The sequence below is a fragment of the Callospermophilus lateralis genome, chromosome 9 (genome assembly GCF_048772815.1).
Source record: "Callospermophilus lateralis isolate mCalLat2 chromosome 9, mCalLat2.hap1, whole genome shotgun sequence".
NCBI classification, from domain to species: Eukaryota; Metazoa; Chordata; class Mammalia; order Rodentia; family Sciuridae; genus Callospermophilus; species Callospermophilus lateralis.
Window position 1 is genome coordinate 68,030,882 of NC_135313.1, and position 13,835 is coordinate 68,044,716.

Consider the following 13,835-nt stretch of genomic DNA (forward strand, 5'->3'; position numbering starts at 1 on the left):
CTGCACGCATAATTAACAGACTTAAGCTGGTATACCAGGCTCTCATGAGACTCCACCAGGCATCAGAGGAGAACATGCACTTAACTAGACTTAGATCACTTAGGCATTATCACAGCAATGCTGAAACAGAACTGATTCAGTCAACTTCCTCCATTGCGAGGAGCCTCCCATTCCCATCTCAGACCACTCATTCACTATTACAAACTTTGCCAGCACTAAGGACTTTATCAAAGTATTAACTCAGTTATTACTGTTTCAGCCACTTAGATAAAGAGCATTGTTTGCTCTTCTTATTTTTCATGTATTACAATTTTTCTTTTTGAATGTTAGTTTTGATAACTTACAATGGCACATATGCAATGTCAGGAATTTGCCAACCTAAATCACATTATTTTCACTGACTCCTTATTTTATTAGAATATATTCAAATAAATGATGTCTTTTGAATTGTCTCCAATTATATTTATCCATCAACACAGTCATCTTTAGTGTGCTTTTATTCAAAACAGCTCAGTTTCACCATATCCTTCTAGGATTTCCTTACACTAATGACTCTGAATTATAATGACAGTAAAGCTTTATAGTATATGATTTGTTTTTTACATAAATATCATAAAAGTGATTTTGAAAAAGTACTAGTAAAAATTTTTAAACATCAAATTAAACTTATGTTAAAATCCCTGTGAAGTCCAATTATTTCTTTTATTGAAAGAAATGCATTATACCAAGTGGCTGAATACTGAAAATTGTGCATAAAACTCACATGTTCAGTTTCTTGAGTAAGCAAAACAATATATGTGCACTTAATGCTAACATTATCTATAACAATTCCAAACTTTGACTGAAAGAAAACCAAAAAGTGCATGCAAAAAAATTATGTCAATACCTCCTAAAATAGGTAGTAATTTCTAACGGTAATTGAGCAAACTTCTTAGATGAGAGAGAGAAAGAGAAAAGTTTACCTTGCTAAAGTCAACAGTGCTGTTTTCTCTGCTAACATCATTTTTATTTTCAACACAAGCAGGAGTAGACTGAGGAGAAACAACCTGACCTGCTAAAAGAAATTGTTATTACAAAATACAGAAAATTATTTACATAATTCTGGATATACAGAGTGAAACATCAACTTCAATTAAACTAGACTAACAGATTTCTTTTAATAAGTTTTGTGATATAAACATGAAGGATCAATATAAGTAGATCTGGATCAATACCAAATTCTTAACGGTTACAGATAGAAATGGGAGAAATCAGTCAATAAAATTTAAATCAATTCTCAACTTAAAACTCTAGAGATTATTCTCTCTGAAAAAAAAATGTGCTTACAAAACCACCTAAATCTAACCATGATTGTGAAACAGCATTGATTTTCAAATATCAATCCAAAAAATGGTATATTTTTAAAAGACAGATATCTATTAAGATTTAAGCCTAGACTACAGAATTTCAAACATTAAAAAAAAAGATAAATGTTGATTTAAAAATTACCTAGCACTTTTAGATCTAATCACATCTAAAAAGCCAAACCAGTAAGTTTTTCAGCAATAAGTTTTAGAGGTTTCTATATTAGGGTTTCAGTTAGAAATATCTTTATTTGATACAGTATAAAAATAATAAATATAATTTTAATGAATGTGACTATTCGATTACATAAGCATACTGATATTGGGCTTCTATATAAGAATGATCAATAAACGTGAGTTGTATTAGTCTTCTTTTAACACTCACCAAAACTAAATTCTTTTGTAGTTCTTTTCCCTATTATAGTGAAGATTACATTAGTTAAGTACAGATCAGAGCTGGGGATGTGACAATGGACGGAAAAGGTTAAATCCCATCATTCACTAACTACCAAATATTCTTTGCAGTTATAAGTCATTTAAAATCTATCCATAGTTCACAATTAAATGACAAAGGTTTATTTAACTTCTCACTTATGTCTCTTCTTCCTCAACCTCTTCCCATCTCCACCCTCCCTCTGTGAAATGAGTGATGACAACCCAACTTTGAAGATTTGACCACATTTATGACCTTAACTCAGTGACTCCAAAATATTGCGCTCACTCTCATCAGTCTGAGACTTCAGAAATACTCTCTCTACCTAGCTCTTCTTTCTACCTACCTAAATCTCAATTTTATTCCAAACTCCTCTTTTCATTCTCCTCTTCTCCAATTATCGTGTTCTTCATTTGAACTTCTATAATTCCAATAGTACTTACAAAAGAAAAAAAAAAACTTCCCTTTTAAATTCTCTCCTAAAACCTCACTTATTCTTTGTTACCTAGAAATCACCTAGTGTGATTAAAAACACTATCATTTTTGGAATATTAAGCCTCTCAGGTAGGAGCCAGTTACTAATAGGAACAATTTTATGATTTAACATTGTTATAATGTCAGAAAGCAATAGGGCTTAAGACACTTTTAGAGCTTAAATGCTTCTCTGCTTTCACTAAACAAAGTTAAATACAATATTTGGTGAAAATAAAATTAACAACTTTTAAAAGCAAATTCACCTCAATCCAGGTATGCAAGTTCTGATTATAGCATATTTCAGGAAAATTTATAAAGTTCAGAGAAATGTCAAACAAAGTACATAAAATATTTCCATTCTCCCATTTCTAACTGCAATATGCAGCTCTCACTGTGAACTGTTCATTAGCAGCCATTCAATTTACCATTCTCAAAATAATAACTGTAATTTTTTAAAAAAACCTTTTACATAATGCATTTGTGCTACTAACAGATGTCTTCAATCACCAGTTTCACATCATTTCTCCATATTTTCATGAGTTAGAACATTAGATATATTTCAATCTAAATTTATTGAATGTTCTATAAAATTGAGTGGTGAAATACAAGTCATGGGAAAATTAAATAAACATGTATCTGCTTTCTTACAATAATTAATTTCATGTGGTATAAAACTACATTGAAGAACAATTATTTAATTCTCTAAGTATACACGTACAAAAAAGAAAGTAACCCCATGCAAAATCATCAACTTTGAAGAGATTGAATCAAATGGAAAGTATGTTGAAACTTAAAATTTGAAGAAATTGAATATCTTTTGTTTTCTTTTGTATATTTTCAGTAGAACATTTCACAAATTGTTTTTAGTTCATGCAATATGTTTAAAACATAAGCATCTATATTTATACTCGCAAAGAATTTTAGTCATAAATGTTAATAATTTTAAGATATTTTGTAATTTATTTTTCTAGTCTATTCTTGTTCCAAGATGATTAAAAAATTTTACAAAACATTACCTTATAAAGTTGATATTAAGGAAGTGATTTAGGAACTATTTTCTTTGAGTATTTTAAGTGGGATTGATAATGATCTAGTTGAGAATATTTAGCAGGAATCATACTACATGATAATAAATTCCTTGCTATTTCTAGATTCTAGATGTGTGCACAGAATATATGCTAATGCTGAGGGGAAGGCATAAAAACTATCAGCCTATGAGATAGTAATATAAACCACAATTTTTTTATCTTTTATATTTTGGAGATATAGTAAAATGTACTTATCATTACAAAGGTCCTGAAAGTTTTAAGAAGCATTTGAAATCTTAGTATATTATTTCTTAAAACTTGCATTAATTATTTAAAACAAAAGAATACATTAAATGTGTATATCTTCAGAACAGTTATGACAAGCTGGCAGAAAATAGAAAAATTTCAAGTACTATAATTTAAAATTAATAAGTTTGGTTTGGGTTATTTGTAAAAAAAAAAAAATAGAAGCCTTTAAAAGTAGCTCAAATTTTTATTTGATATATTTATAAAACTAAAATCCAAACATGATTTATAGTCCATAGAATTACTAGAACTCTCATATGTTGAAGAAATTTTTATAATTCTGTTGTGATCATAATCTGTCTGAATATTTCTTTAGTTTATTCAAATCATTACAAATTTTCAAAAGAAATTGATGGGCTTGAATATCAAAGTAGATTTCTTGAACTAAAAAACTATTATATAAAAGTAATCCAGCTAGGCGTAGTGGCGTACGCCTGTAATCACAGCAACTTGGGAGGCTGAGGCAGGAATATCATGAGTTAAAAGCCTGACTCAGCAACGGTGAGGCACGAAGCAATTCAGTGAGACCCTGTCTCTAAATAAAATACAAAATAGGGCTGGGGATGTGGCTCAGTGGTTGAATGCCCCTGAGTTCAATCCCCAGTACCAAAAAACTAAACAAAAAAGGTAATCTATATATTGAGATTTTGAAAGAGCATCACTAAGTTTCTTGCTGACTTGCTGATGTCGAAGGCCATAGTTTACAAAATGGCAATTTTTAAGTGCAGAATTTGTCCTTCAACCAGAAGAGAATGTGTTCTAAATAGAATAACAAACAATTTGCTAGGATATTTTCTTACCAGGAAAAAAAGATAGTATATAGTTTGAGTTTAGCACTCACATATTTGTGGAAGCTTTATGAATGCTACTTATTTGTTATAGCTTTCCTGATCATTATATTACAATGCTTGCAAACAGAAATGTTTTAACTTGTTTCTTTATTGTTACCTTCAGTTTGTCCACTGACAACTTTCCATATTTATATCACCTATGAGTGAATGTCTTTGCAATGTTTAACAACCTTTGTAATTATAATATCTAAATAATTTTAAGACATAAAAATGATTATAAAAAAGATATTTATTAACTTGGTAACCTATTACATTCAAAGTATTCAAAAAGTGATGGAAAATAAAAAAAGCATTAATAGTAACCAGAGTCTAACTATTTAAATGTAAACACTGATAAGCCTAACACATCATCCTCTATCATACATCTATATTTTCTGTTACACTTGAAGAATTCTTCACTTTAATCCCAATTCTAATATTTGTTTTATATCTCATCTAAGTATATGCAATATTCATATGAACACTTGTTTGAATTAATTTTCTTTGAATGATAAAATGATTTTTCCCTCTGGACTTACATGCAGGAATCATATAAAAATATTATAGTTAATGTATTTTTCTAGGGCCAAGCACAGGATAAAAACTGACAGCAATTCAAGTGACCACTGCCTGAAAAATGGAAGCTCTGCTTCTCTGCTTGTCACACCATAAATTTTTCATTAAATGTTTTGTAATACTGGCATAGCCATTTCCTTCATTATAATATTGTAGGATGGGAACAATAGATTACATCAGAAGTACTATTTCATGACTTCAAGTCATGTCAGTACCATTAAAATACCTCATCATTAAACACAATGGTAAATATGTTCTCAAAAAATATCTTGAGTACTACACTGATTAATTCAAGTCTTTACATATAGTTCTCTCCCTCTTTAAGTAAATTGTGCACAGAAGTACTGTAAAATAGCAGCTTCTAAATTTTTATTTGGCCAAATTCAAATCAATACTGCTTAAGTGTATCATTGTTTGTAATTGCTTATTCTACTGTAAATCATGTGTACTAGAAGGAAACTGGGATGAAGACATGGAAATACATTACTATTAACCTAGAGACCAAGCTGGTTACACTACCTCAGAAACCGTCAACGCATTTAGAGTACCCAAAGGGTAGGAGATGAGGGAGGTACAGAGATGAGATGAGCCTGTTAGAGACAGACACAAGACAGAGCAAAATAAAGAAATATAAAGATGAATGACAAAGTTACATACATGTGTAACAATACATTTATTCATGGGATTAGAAAACATGAAGAAAGAAGATCTAAATATTTAGAAAATGTTGACTAGGTGAGATATATTTAATAAACATGAAAGTATGCATATAATTAAACTTGGAGAAAAATTAGTATGCCTGAAAATAATAAATGTAATATAAGAAATAACAAATTTAAGCACATCATCATAGAACTAAGCTTGCTGTTAAGATTTAGTCTTGAGTTCAAAACTCAACTACAACAATATAATATTGTTGTATACAATATAATATAATCCCTGAACAGACCCATCAATTTGGTCAACAATACCATCCTGGTTTTCTTTCACCTACATGAATCTTTTAATATGCTTTCTGTCAAGAAATTCTAATAAGAAATATTCTATCTTTACCTTTTTCTTCCTAGATAGAACATTATGAGAGATAAATATTACACCATAGATATCTTATTTATGAGACCACAATATTTAAAAAACAACAAAACATATAAATATCAAGACACATAAAGGCATCATGCATTTGTAAATAAGAAGTACAGCATTTGTAAAATAAGTGATTATAAGGCAATAAATGGTATTTCCAAAACCACAAATAATAATAATTCACAGTACATATGTATACAGTGCTTCAAGGGCTGGAATCTAGCTAAGTCTAAAGAATCAACACATATCCCAACCTTCCAAACCTAAATGTTCTTCAGTAATTATGTATTTGAACAAATACTAGAGACTTTCTGCTTTGCAGTTTGTTTTGAGATTCTAAATATGAAACACATAAAAGAGAGGGACAGAATTAGAAATTATTAGTAAAGGACAGAGTGGATTGAAGACACCCTACATCTAAGGAAACTAAGAGTCTCAGATTGTTTTCAAAACTACAAAAGTTATCACAAGGGTAATAACATTTTGAAATTGAGTTGCAATTCAAATTTCTCAGTAAGTGAATGTATGACCTAAGTAAGAAATGCAAATACTAATTTATTTTGCTTTTTTGATTATTTTAGTCTTATTTTTAAAACATCTTCTAGTTTCAAGAAAGTATCTGAATATTCTTGATATATTTATTTTTAGTAATTTCCACCCATACCATTTTCAGGGTTCTAATGTCAAAGTAGATATTATTTTTCTATTATTTTTGCTGTTGTTTTGCCAAATGTAACTGTCACTTTTTATTGAAACATCAGAATCAGACATTTAATTCTCACAGTTTTGATGCTTAATGAAAAGTGAAAGTTAAACACAGCATGGTGGCATTAAAAATGCATGGTGAATCCATAGCATCCTGCATCTTAGCCCATGAGAATATGCAGAATACCAAGAAAAAATTATTTAAAAAAAAGTACAGTGTATTGGGAGGTGGAAATTGACAAATTATCACAAGTTACTAAAAAAGTATGAACAAAATTGTAGAACTGGGAAGGAGAAGAGCAAGGAACTATGCTGTCTTGTTAATCTAACCTTTAAAACTAGAAAGACACACATTCACAATAGCACCTGGATGTTTAACCTTTGGAGTAATGCTGTTATAGTTTGGATATGTGATATCCCCAAAAGCTCATGTGTGAGACAATGTGGGAAAATTTAGAAGTGAAATGATGAGATTATGGGCTATTCAACCCAACCAGTGCGTTAATCCTCTTGAATGTGTTAACTGGATGGCAACTGTAGGGTGTGACTGAAGGAGGTAAGTCACTATGGGCATGCCTTTGGAGTATATATTTTTTGTCCCTGATAAGCAGAGATCTTTCTGATTCCTGGGGCCATGTCCTGAGCTGTTTTCTTCCACCACACACTTCTATTGTTCTGCCTCACCTTGAGCCCAGAGCAATGGTATTGGCCATCTCTGGATAGAGACCTCTGAAAATATGAGTGCCAAATAAACTGGCTCCTCTAAAATTGTTCTTTTAGGTCTTTTGGTCACAGCAGTGAAAACATTGACTACAGTAACTCCCAAAGTAGCATGCTCAAGGAACTATTCAATTAAGGGAGTAGAAAACTCATTGTAAGTAAGTCTTTTAAACATCTTTACGTAATCATCAGTCCATTTTTTAGGGCATTTCAATTTCTTTGCCCCTAAAGCAAAAGCACATTAAATAAGAAGAGAGAATTTATTTCCATATTTATGTTTTGAAAGGAAAATATGTTCTGCCATCAAGTTTCTGGAAAATGCTCCCTACTTAATTCTTATTCTATAATCATAAAAGAAAAAAGTAAACCTTTTTGGGTGAAATATCTTACTGAAGAGATTTTTAAATAAGAAAATATTATTTTTATTCTTTTTGATATTTTAAAATCCTTTTGCATCTCCCTGTACAACTACACCAAAAAATTTAAACCTCTATTGAATGTTTGGAAACCTAATGTCAAGTCTATATATATGGCTATGAATTTAAATTTGTTTGTTTATCTAGACTTTGTCAGTTTTTAGAGTTCATAAGTAGATTGAGAACCTTAGTAGTAAAGGTCTTTCACACTTTTTTTCACTTCTGAGTAGAAGATTTATTTCTAAATTGGTAAAGTCTATACATATATTTTCAGAATTCTCAGCACACATAATTATGTAAAGTGTGTGAGAAAGCAAAACAGAGTCATAAGGAGGTGTTATAAGCCTAGGCTTAGAAAACCACTTCTGACAGCATACTCTACAACAATACTTAATTGGATATATGAATCTTATTACAAGTGTTTCCAAGTTTTTATTACCCTAACGTATGCCCTGAAAAGATTCGTGTGTGTTCAGATAAAGGCTGATTTTACAGATGGCAACAGAATCACTCAGATACTACTTTTTGGGAAAACTAAGCCATTTCCTGAACAAGACAAAAAGTAAGCTCTCAGAAAACCTTGTTATCTATATCTATCTATACAGAAACTTGTGACTCATGGCTGTAATTCTACAGCTATAATTCTCACATCTTTTTTTTTTTTTTTTTTTTTTTTACATTTGACAGAAGTTTAAAGCAAAAACAGTAAGTCTAGGTCTGCATGATATCATAATAAATGGTCAGTTGATCCAGTAAATTCCATGCCCTCTTCCCTCAGTAAACAAAAACAAAATTCAATGAAATTTTTGTATAGTAAACATTATTCCAAATGAAGTTTGAGGTTAAATTATAGCTAGTTCACAGCCTAAGATCATTGCCTCTTTGAAGAAACACAAACTTTTCTTATAGATATATACATTTTATTGTCTGGCTTTCAGTAAAATTGACAAAATGAAGGCAATAGTTTAATTTTTCAAAATGTATATAAGTTCTTGGATAATTAGTTCCTGGGTATATTTTCATAAGGTTTGTGAAATCCTGTAAACATAAGCTCATACTCAAAATTAGGAAATATTTGAATTAGTTTTCTTGACATTACCAAACCAAATTAAAAATACTAGCATTACAAGAATAATAAAATTACTACATTTTTATCTCTCCAATCATAATTTCATTTTGTCATTAATATGTATCATATAGCTTAAATGATATTGCGATTTAGAATATAAATATATGGCATAAAAGATTTGAATCAAAGAATGTTATCTATCTTCACAATATTCAGTGGAATCTATAATCTTAAGTTGCTATAAACCATAAAGTGCTCATTAAAATTTTTGCAAATTTTATGTATGCACAACTATAGATCCTTCTGTACAACAACAATGACATCTTCAGTCATTGGGGCTTCTAAAAATAAAATAAGTATCTTGCTATTGGAAACTAGACCTATATTCTGAAACAAAATTGAGTGATACCTTAGACCATTTCTTCTGTATTTGTTTGTGTATATTTGATTCAGTAGTATGAAAACTGGTGAAAATTTCCATACAAAGCAAAGTCTAGAGAAAACTCAATTTCATACATTTGTGTTTAAGACATCACTAAAGATTTTGAAAAGGAGTGAAATCACACAAGATTTAGTCCATGCTGTCAACACATGTGCTTTAGTACTTTTATAGCTGATGGAAGATTAACAAACTCATTTTTATCTCATGGTAACTCCATTTACCCTAATGAGACTAATGGAAAATAAATGATACCGAAATTTTTAAGTGGCTTTCTTAGTGTGGTCTATGTAAGATTAAATGGATGCAAGGGGAGAACAAAGAATACAGGAGATAAAACAGTCTGAAGTGGAAGTCAAAGTAAGTTAATGATTTCTGTAAAATAATAGTATGTGAAGATGATCCATGAGGAGGCTCCAACACTGAAGATGCCACACAGCACACAACAATGAGCCCATGAGTAGAAATGAGGTCTAACGTAGGTAAAATCACGTGCAGCGTGCTGGTGGGCTTTCAATTGCTAACTTTAATGGAATTCAGTGACTGTGAGCAACATGAGGCCAGCATCTTTTTCCACAAACACTAAATGGTAAGCATTATTCATTTTAACTAAAGACCACCTTTGGCATTAAGTTGAAGCATTGCATTACTTGTTTGAGATGCCAGAGATGCTCCATTTATGTTTGCTGCATTCACATGTGTAAGTTCTTATTAGATATGTTTTCTTTGCATTCTTTCATGAACCTTTCAAGAAACTTAAATTCCTTGTTAAAATTTCTACAATTTGATACTTGATAATAAGACTGCATATACAATATATGCCCATGAAAAGAAATAATTCCACTATAACAATATGAATTGTAATAAAACATTTTCAAGTGAAATATGTTTTAAAGATATAGAAGCACTGATAGTTTAGAGACCTATAGTAGATATAAAGAGCACAATAAGGAAACATTTACCATTTTTATCCATGGAATTTGGTTCTGATTGTTTCTTGCCAATATCAGCAAAGGATCGAACAATGGGAATTCTGTTGGTAAGTTTTTTCTGATTTTGGTGGTGGTGCTGTTTCATCAGTGCCTCGTGGACCCTGTGACGTACATCTTCATTCAGCTGACCTGAGCTCACCTGTTGGTCAAGGACCATATCTGAAGGAGGGAAGGCAAGAGAATATGAGCATAGCTTTCCTGTTGTACTATCCTGGCAGTGGAGCACTGGGCCCAAAACTGTAAACGATAAATACTAGTTTTGATCTTGAAATAGGAATGAATTCCTTTGAAAATATGTAGGTATGATATTAATAAGCAGAAGTCTGTCTTCCCATATAGAATGCTGAATAAGAAACACAGGCATTTTTTAGCATAAACCATTTAATAAATTTTTTACAAAAAAATAAAAAAAGGTTTTATTCTCAAAGTCTGGATTGTTTCCAGAAGGAAACTCCTCTAGAATTAATTAATTTTAAATATGTAATTCTCATAGGTTTTTTTTCCCCAAATAACATAGTTGTATTGAAAAAAATAAGTTATGTTCTTTGTTGTTTGCACTGATGGGAGGGAATATTTGTAGGGGTAGCATCAAAATAATTTGTATGTCTGAAATTGTGGTTTTATACTTATATTTTAATATAATTTAATATGATTTTCTTTCATTTTATTGTTTCCTCTTTAAGTGAAAATATAGTGCATGGAGATCTAGGCAACTATTTAGTTGCCCACATTTGGAGAATAAGAAGTTCAACTTCATATTGATATAAAATCATTCCTTTCTCAAACTTTTCCTTAAAAATATGTTTAGATAAAAAGACCTATAACTGAAAAACATGGAATTGAAGGTAAGATTTCAGAAGGCTATCACTAAGGAGGTTGATATTTACCATACATAGTATCAGAAATACCCATAAAAGAATTGGTTAGGTAAAGGCATTTTGAGTTAAGTAGTAATATGACTGATTACCTCAATAAATCTCAATCAATTTGTTTAAGATTATCAAATATAACTGTGATTAATTTCTGAAGCACTAACTCTTTATGTAAAACACATTACAATGAATCATTTCTACTGCCTCACTGAGGACACTGAAGGTTTCAAAATTAGCAGAATTCTCCCTTATATGCTATTGTTTTCTTTCAATGTGAAAGGAAAAAGGATAAGGGAGATACACCTGGTTCACTCTACCACATTCCATCTGTGTAACCTTACAAAATTGAATATGCTTATTCGTAAGGGGGAAGGTAGCAATATCTCATATTTTTGCCAGGACTAATGACATAAAGCACCTGATGTACCAATTGGAATATTGAAGCTATTGGTAAATAATATTTCCAAATACAAGATTTTCTTTATAATAATCTTTAACTAGGCTATGAGTCCCTAACTTGAAATTTGCAGTAGTTTTAATACATTCATATTTTATTATAGTATGATATAGAGAAAAAGCTGGGCTAGCTGATAACAGAAAATACATATCAAACGAGCTAAAATAATTAATTTTGTTGGTTCACATAATAGGAAGACCCAAGTTAAGCTGGCTTTGATTCCATTCCTCTGTGGTTCTGCCTACTTCTCTCCTCTACATGTAAGTTTTAACCTCCACCTGGTGTTCCTTATGGACATAAGGTAGCAGTCAGCAACAAGGAAATATATGTCCTTGCTCATATCCAACAAGAAATTTGATTAACTTTTTGTGATTGTCTCTTAAAAGGGTTTTCCCCCAGACAGGAAAAATTCTCCTAGGTCCAACTGACAAAGCCCTGCCCATCCAGAATCAGTCATTAGCAATGAAACCAGGCTTCACATAATTAGCTTAGACTAATTAAGAACTGCCCTTCACTGAAGAGTCAATTCTCCAAACCAGACGTAGACACTCTTTTTCTGAAGTGAGGCAGATAATAAAAATTTTAGGCTTTCTGGACCATGTGCTCTCCAGCATAACCACTCAACTCTGCCTTCATAGCACAAAAATAGCCACAAACAACATACACAAATGAGCACAGATGTGCTCCAGCAAAATGTTTTTATAGTTACTTAAATTTTTATTTCACATAATGTCACATTAAAAATACTAATTTTTTTTATTATTTTCAACCATGTAAAATGTAATCACCATTTTTAGCTAAAAAGCCTTATTATATAGGGCTGCAGGCCACGTTTAGAATGTGGGATATAGATAGTTTGCTCTATTGATTTACTATTTCCCATGAAAAGAGGTGAAAATAAGTATTTGGTAGTCAGCCTTAATAAATATGTGAAATATTCAGATTTCAGCCACTATAACTATCTCAAAAGGTCACTTTCAATTATGAAGATATATAATATTAGGATAATATTTAAATCCATATGTCAACTCTTTGAAGATCAGTAGTTATAATGCCCCTAAATTACTTTAAAATAAAAGATCTGATACATATTCAAAATATATGACATTATACTGAATCCTTTCTAGGATGGAAAAAATATGTATAAAATATGCTTATAATATATGCTTCATAAAATAATTTAAAATAGATTATTAAAACATCAATATGACATCATTATAAGGCAATTTCATCTGTAAGCCATGGTATGATGTGCCTATTTGATATTCTAATTAATCATAAAAATTAATTATATAATAAACTATGAACATGTTTATAATTTTTCATTTATAATAAGCTACAATCTTTTCAGTTTTGAGCACTACAAAGACTCATAGACTGCTAGCTTCACAGTTTCTCAGCAATGATGTCTTTATTTTAAACAGTTACATAAGAGAAAGTAAATATTTTAAAAAATACTTATATGCTCATTAGTTACACAAAATATGCGATAAACTCCTTTGAGGTATAACAGCATCAAATAACCCATTAATGAAGTAGAAAAGCTAATCTTCTTGTTTATGAATATAACTTATACTAGGGTGAGATTTAAGTACCAATGGGAATCTGATTCAAAAATCACTTACATTGTTCTCTTCATCACTATAATATATATCAGAATTAACTTGAAAAGTAGGAAAGGATAATGGACCATAATCACTTTGGGCCCAGAGTCAAGTCCTGCAATCTCAGCAGGCTATGATGTCTAAATGATACAGTCTCGCCTGCCAAAGCACAATGCCAGGATCTTGATAAAGGAAGAAGCAAGAAGAGAAAGGATAAATAGGTCACCCTATTCTACTGTTAAGCAGGTGCTAGAAAAACTACAATCATTTATGTAAAAAGGCCTCAGAAAAAGAAAAATTATTTCTCCTCTTGATATCAGGCATTCATCAGTCCCTCCTGACTACGAAATGTTCCTAGAGATCAAAAGATTTTGCAAATCCTGTATAAATCTATGCCTCTTTCATGATTATCATATAAGTACTTTGAAAACCCATTGTCTTTTCCTTTAAAAAAAATTGAGAGAAGAGTAGGGAACATGAAATTTTGG

The 13,835-nt window shown here is 30.8% G+C and overlaps 1 protein-coding gene across 3 annotated transcripts in view; it reads right to left on the bottom strand.

Annotated features, from left to right (window-relative positions):
- The window catches only part of Slc4a10 (solute carrier family 4 member 10), a 194,389-nt gene that overhangs the window by 84,824 nt on the left and 95,730 nt on the right, over positions 1 to 13,835 (bottom strand). For 2 of the 3 annotated variants that reach the window (XM_076866182.2, XM_076866180.2), the window contains exons 6-7: positions 10,385 to 10,573; positions 963 to 1,054 (exon numbers count right to left, since the gene is read on the bottom strand). In XM_076866182.2, coding sequence (XP_076722297.2) covers positions 963 to 1,054; positions 10,385 to 10,573 — 281 coding nt within the window. The remainder of the gene's footprint in view (positions 1 to 962; positions 1,055 to 10,384; positions 10,574 to 13,835) is intronic. The other variant, XM_076866181.2, reaches the window with a different exon arrangement.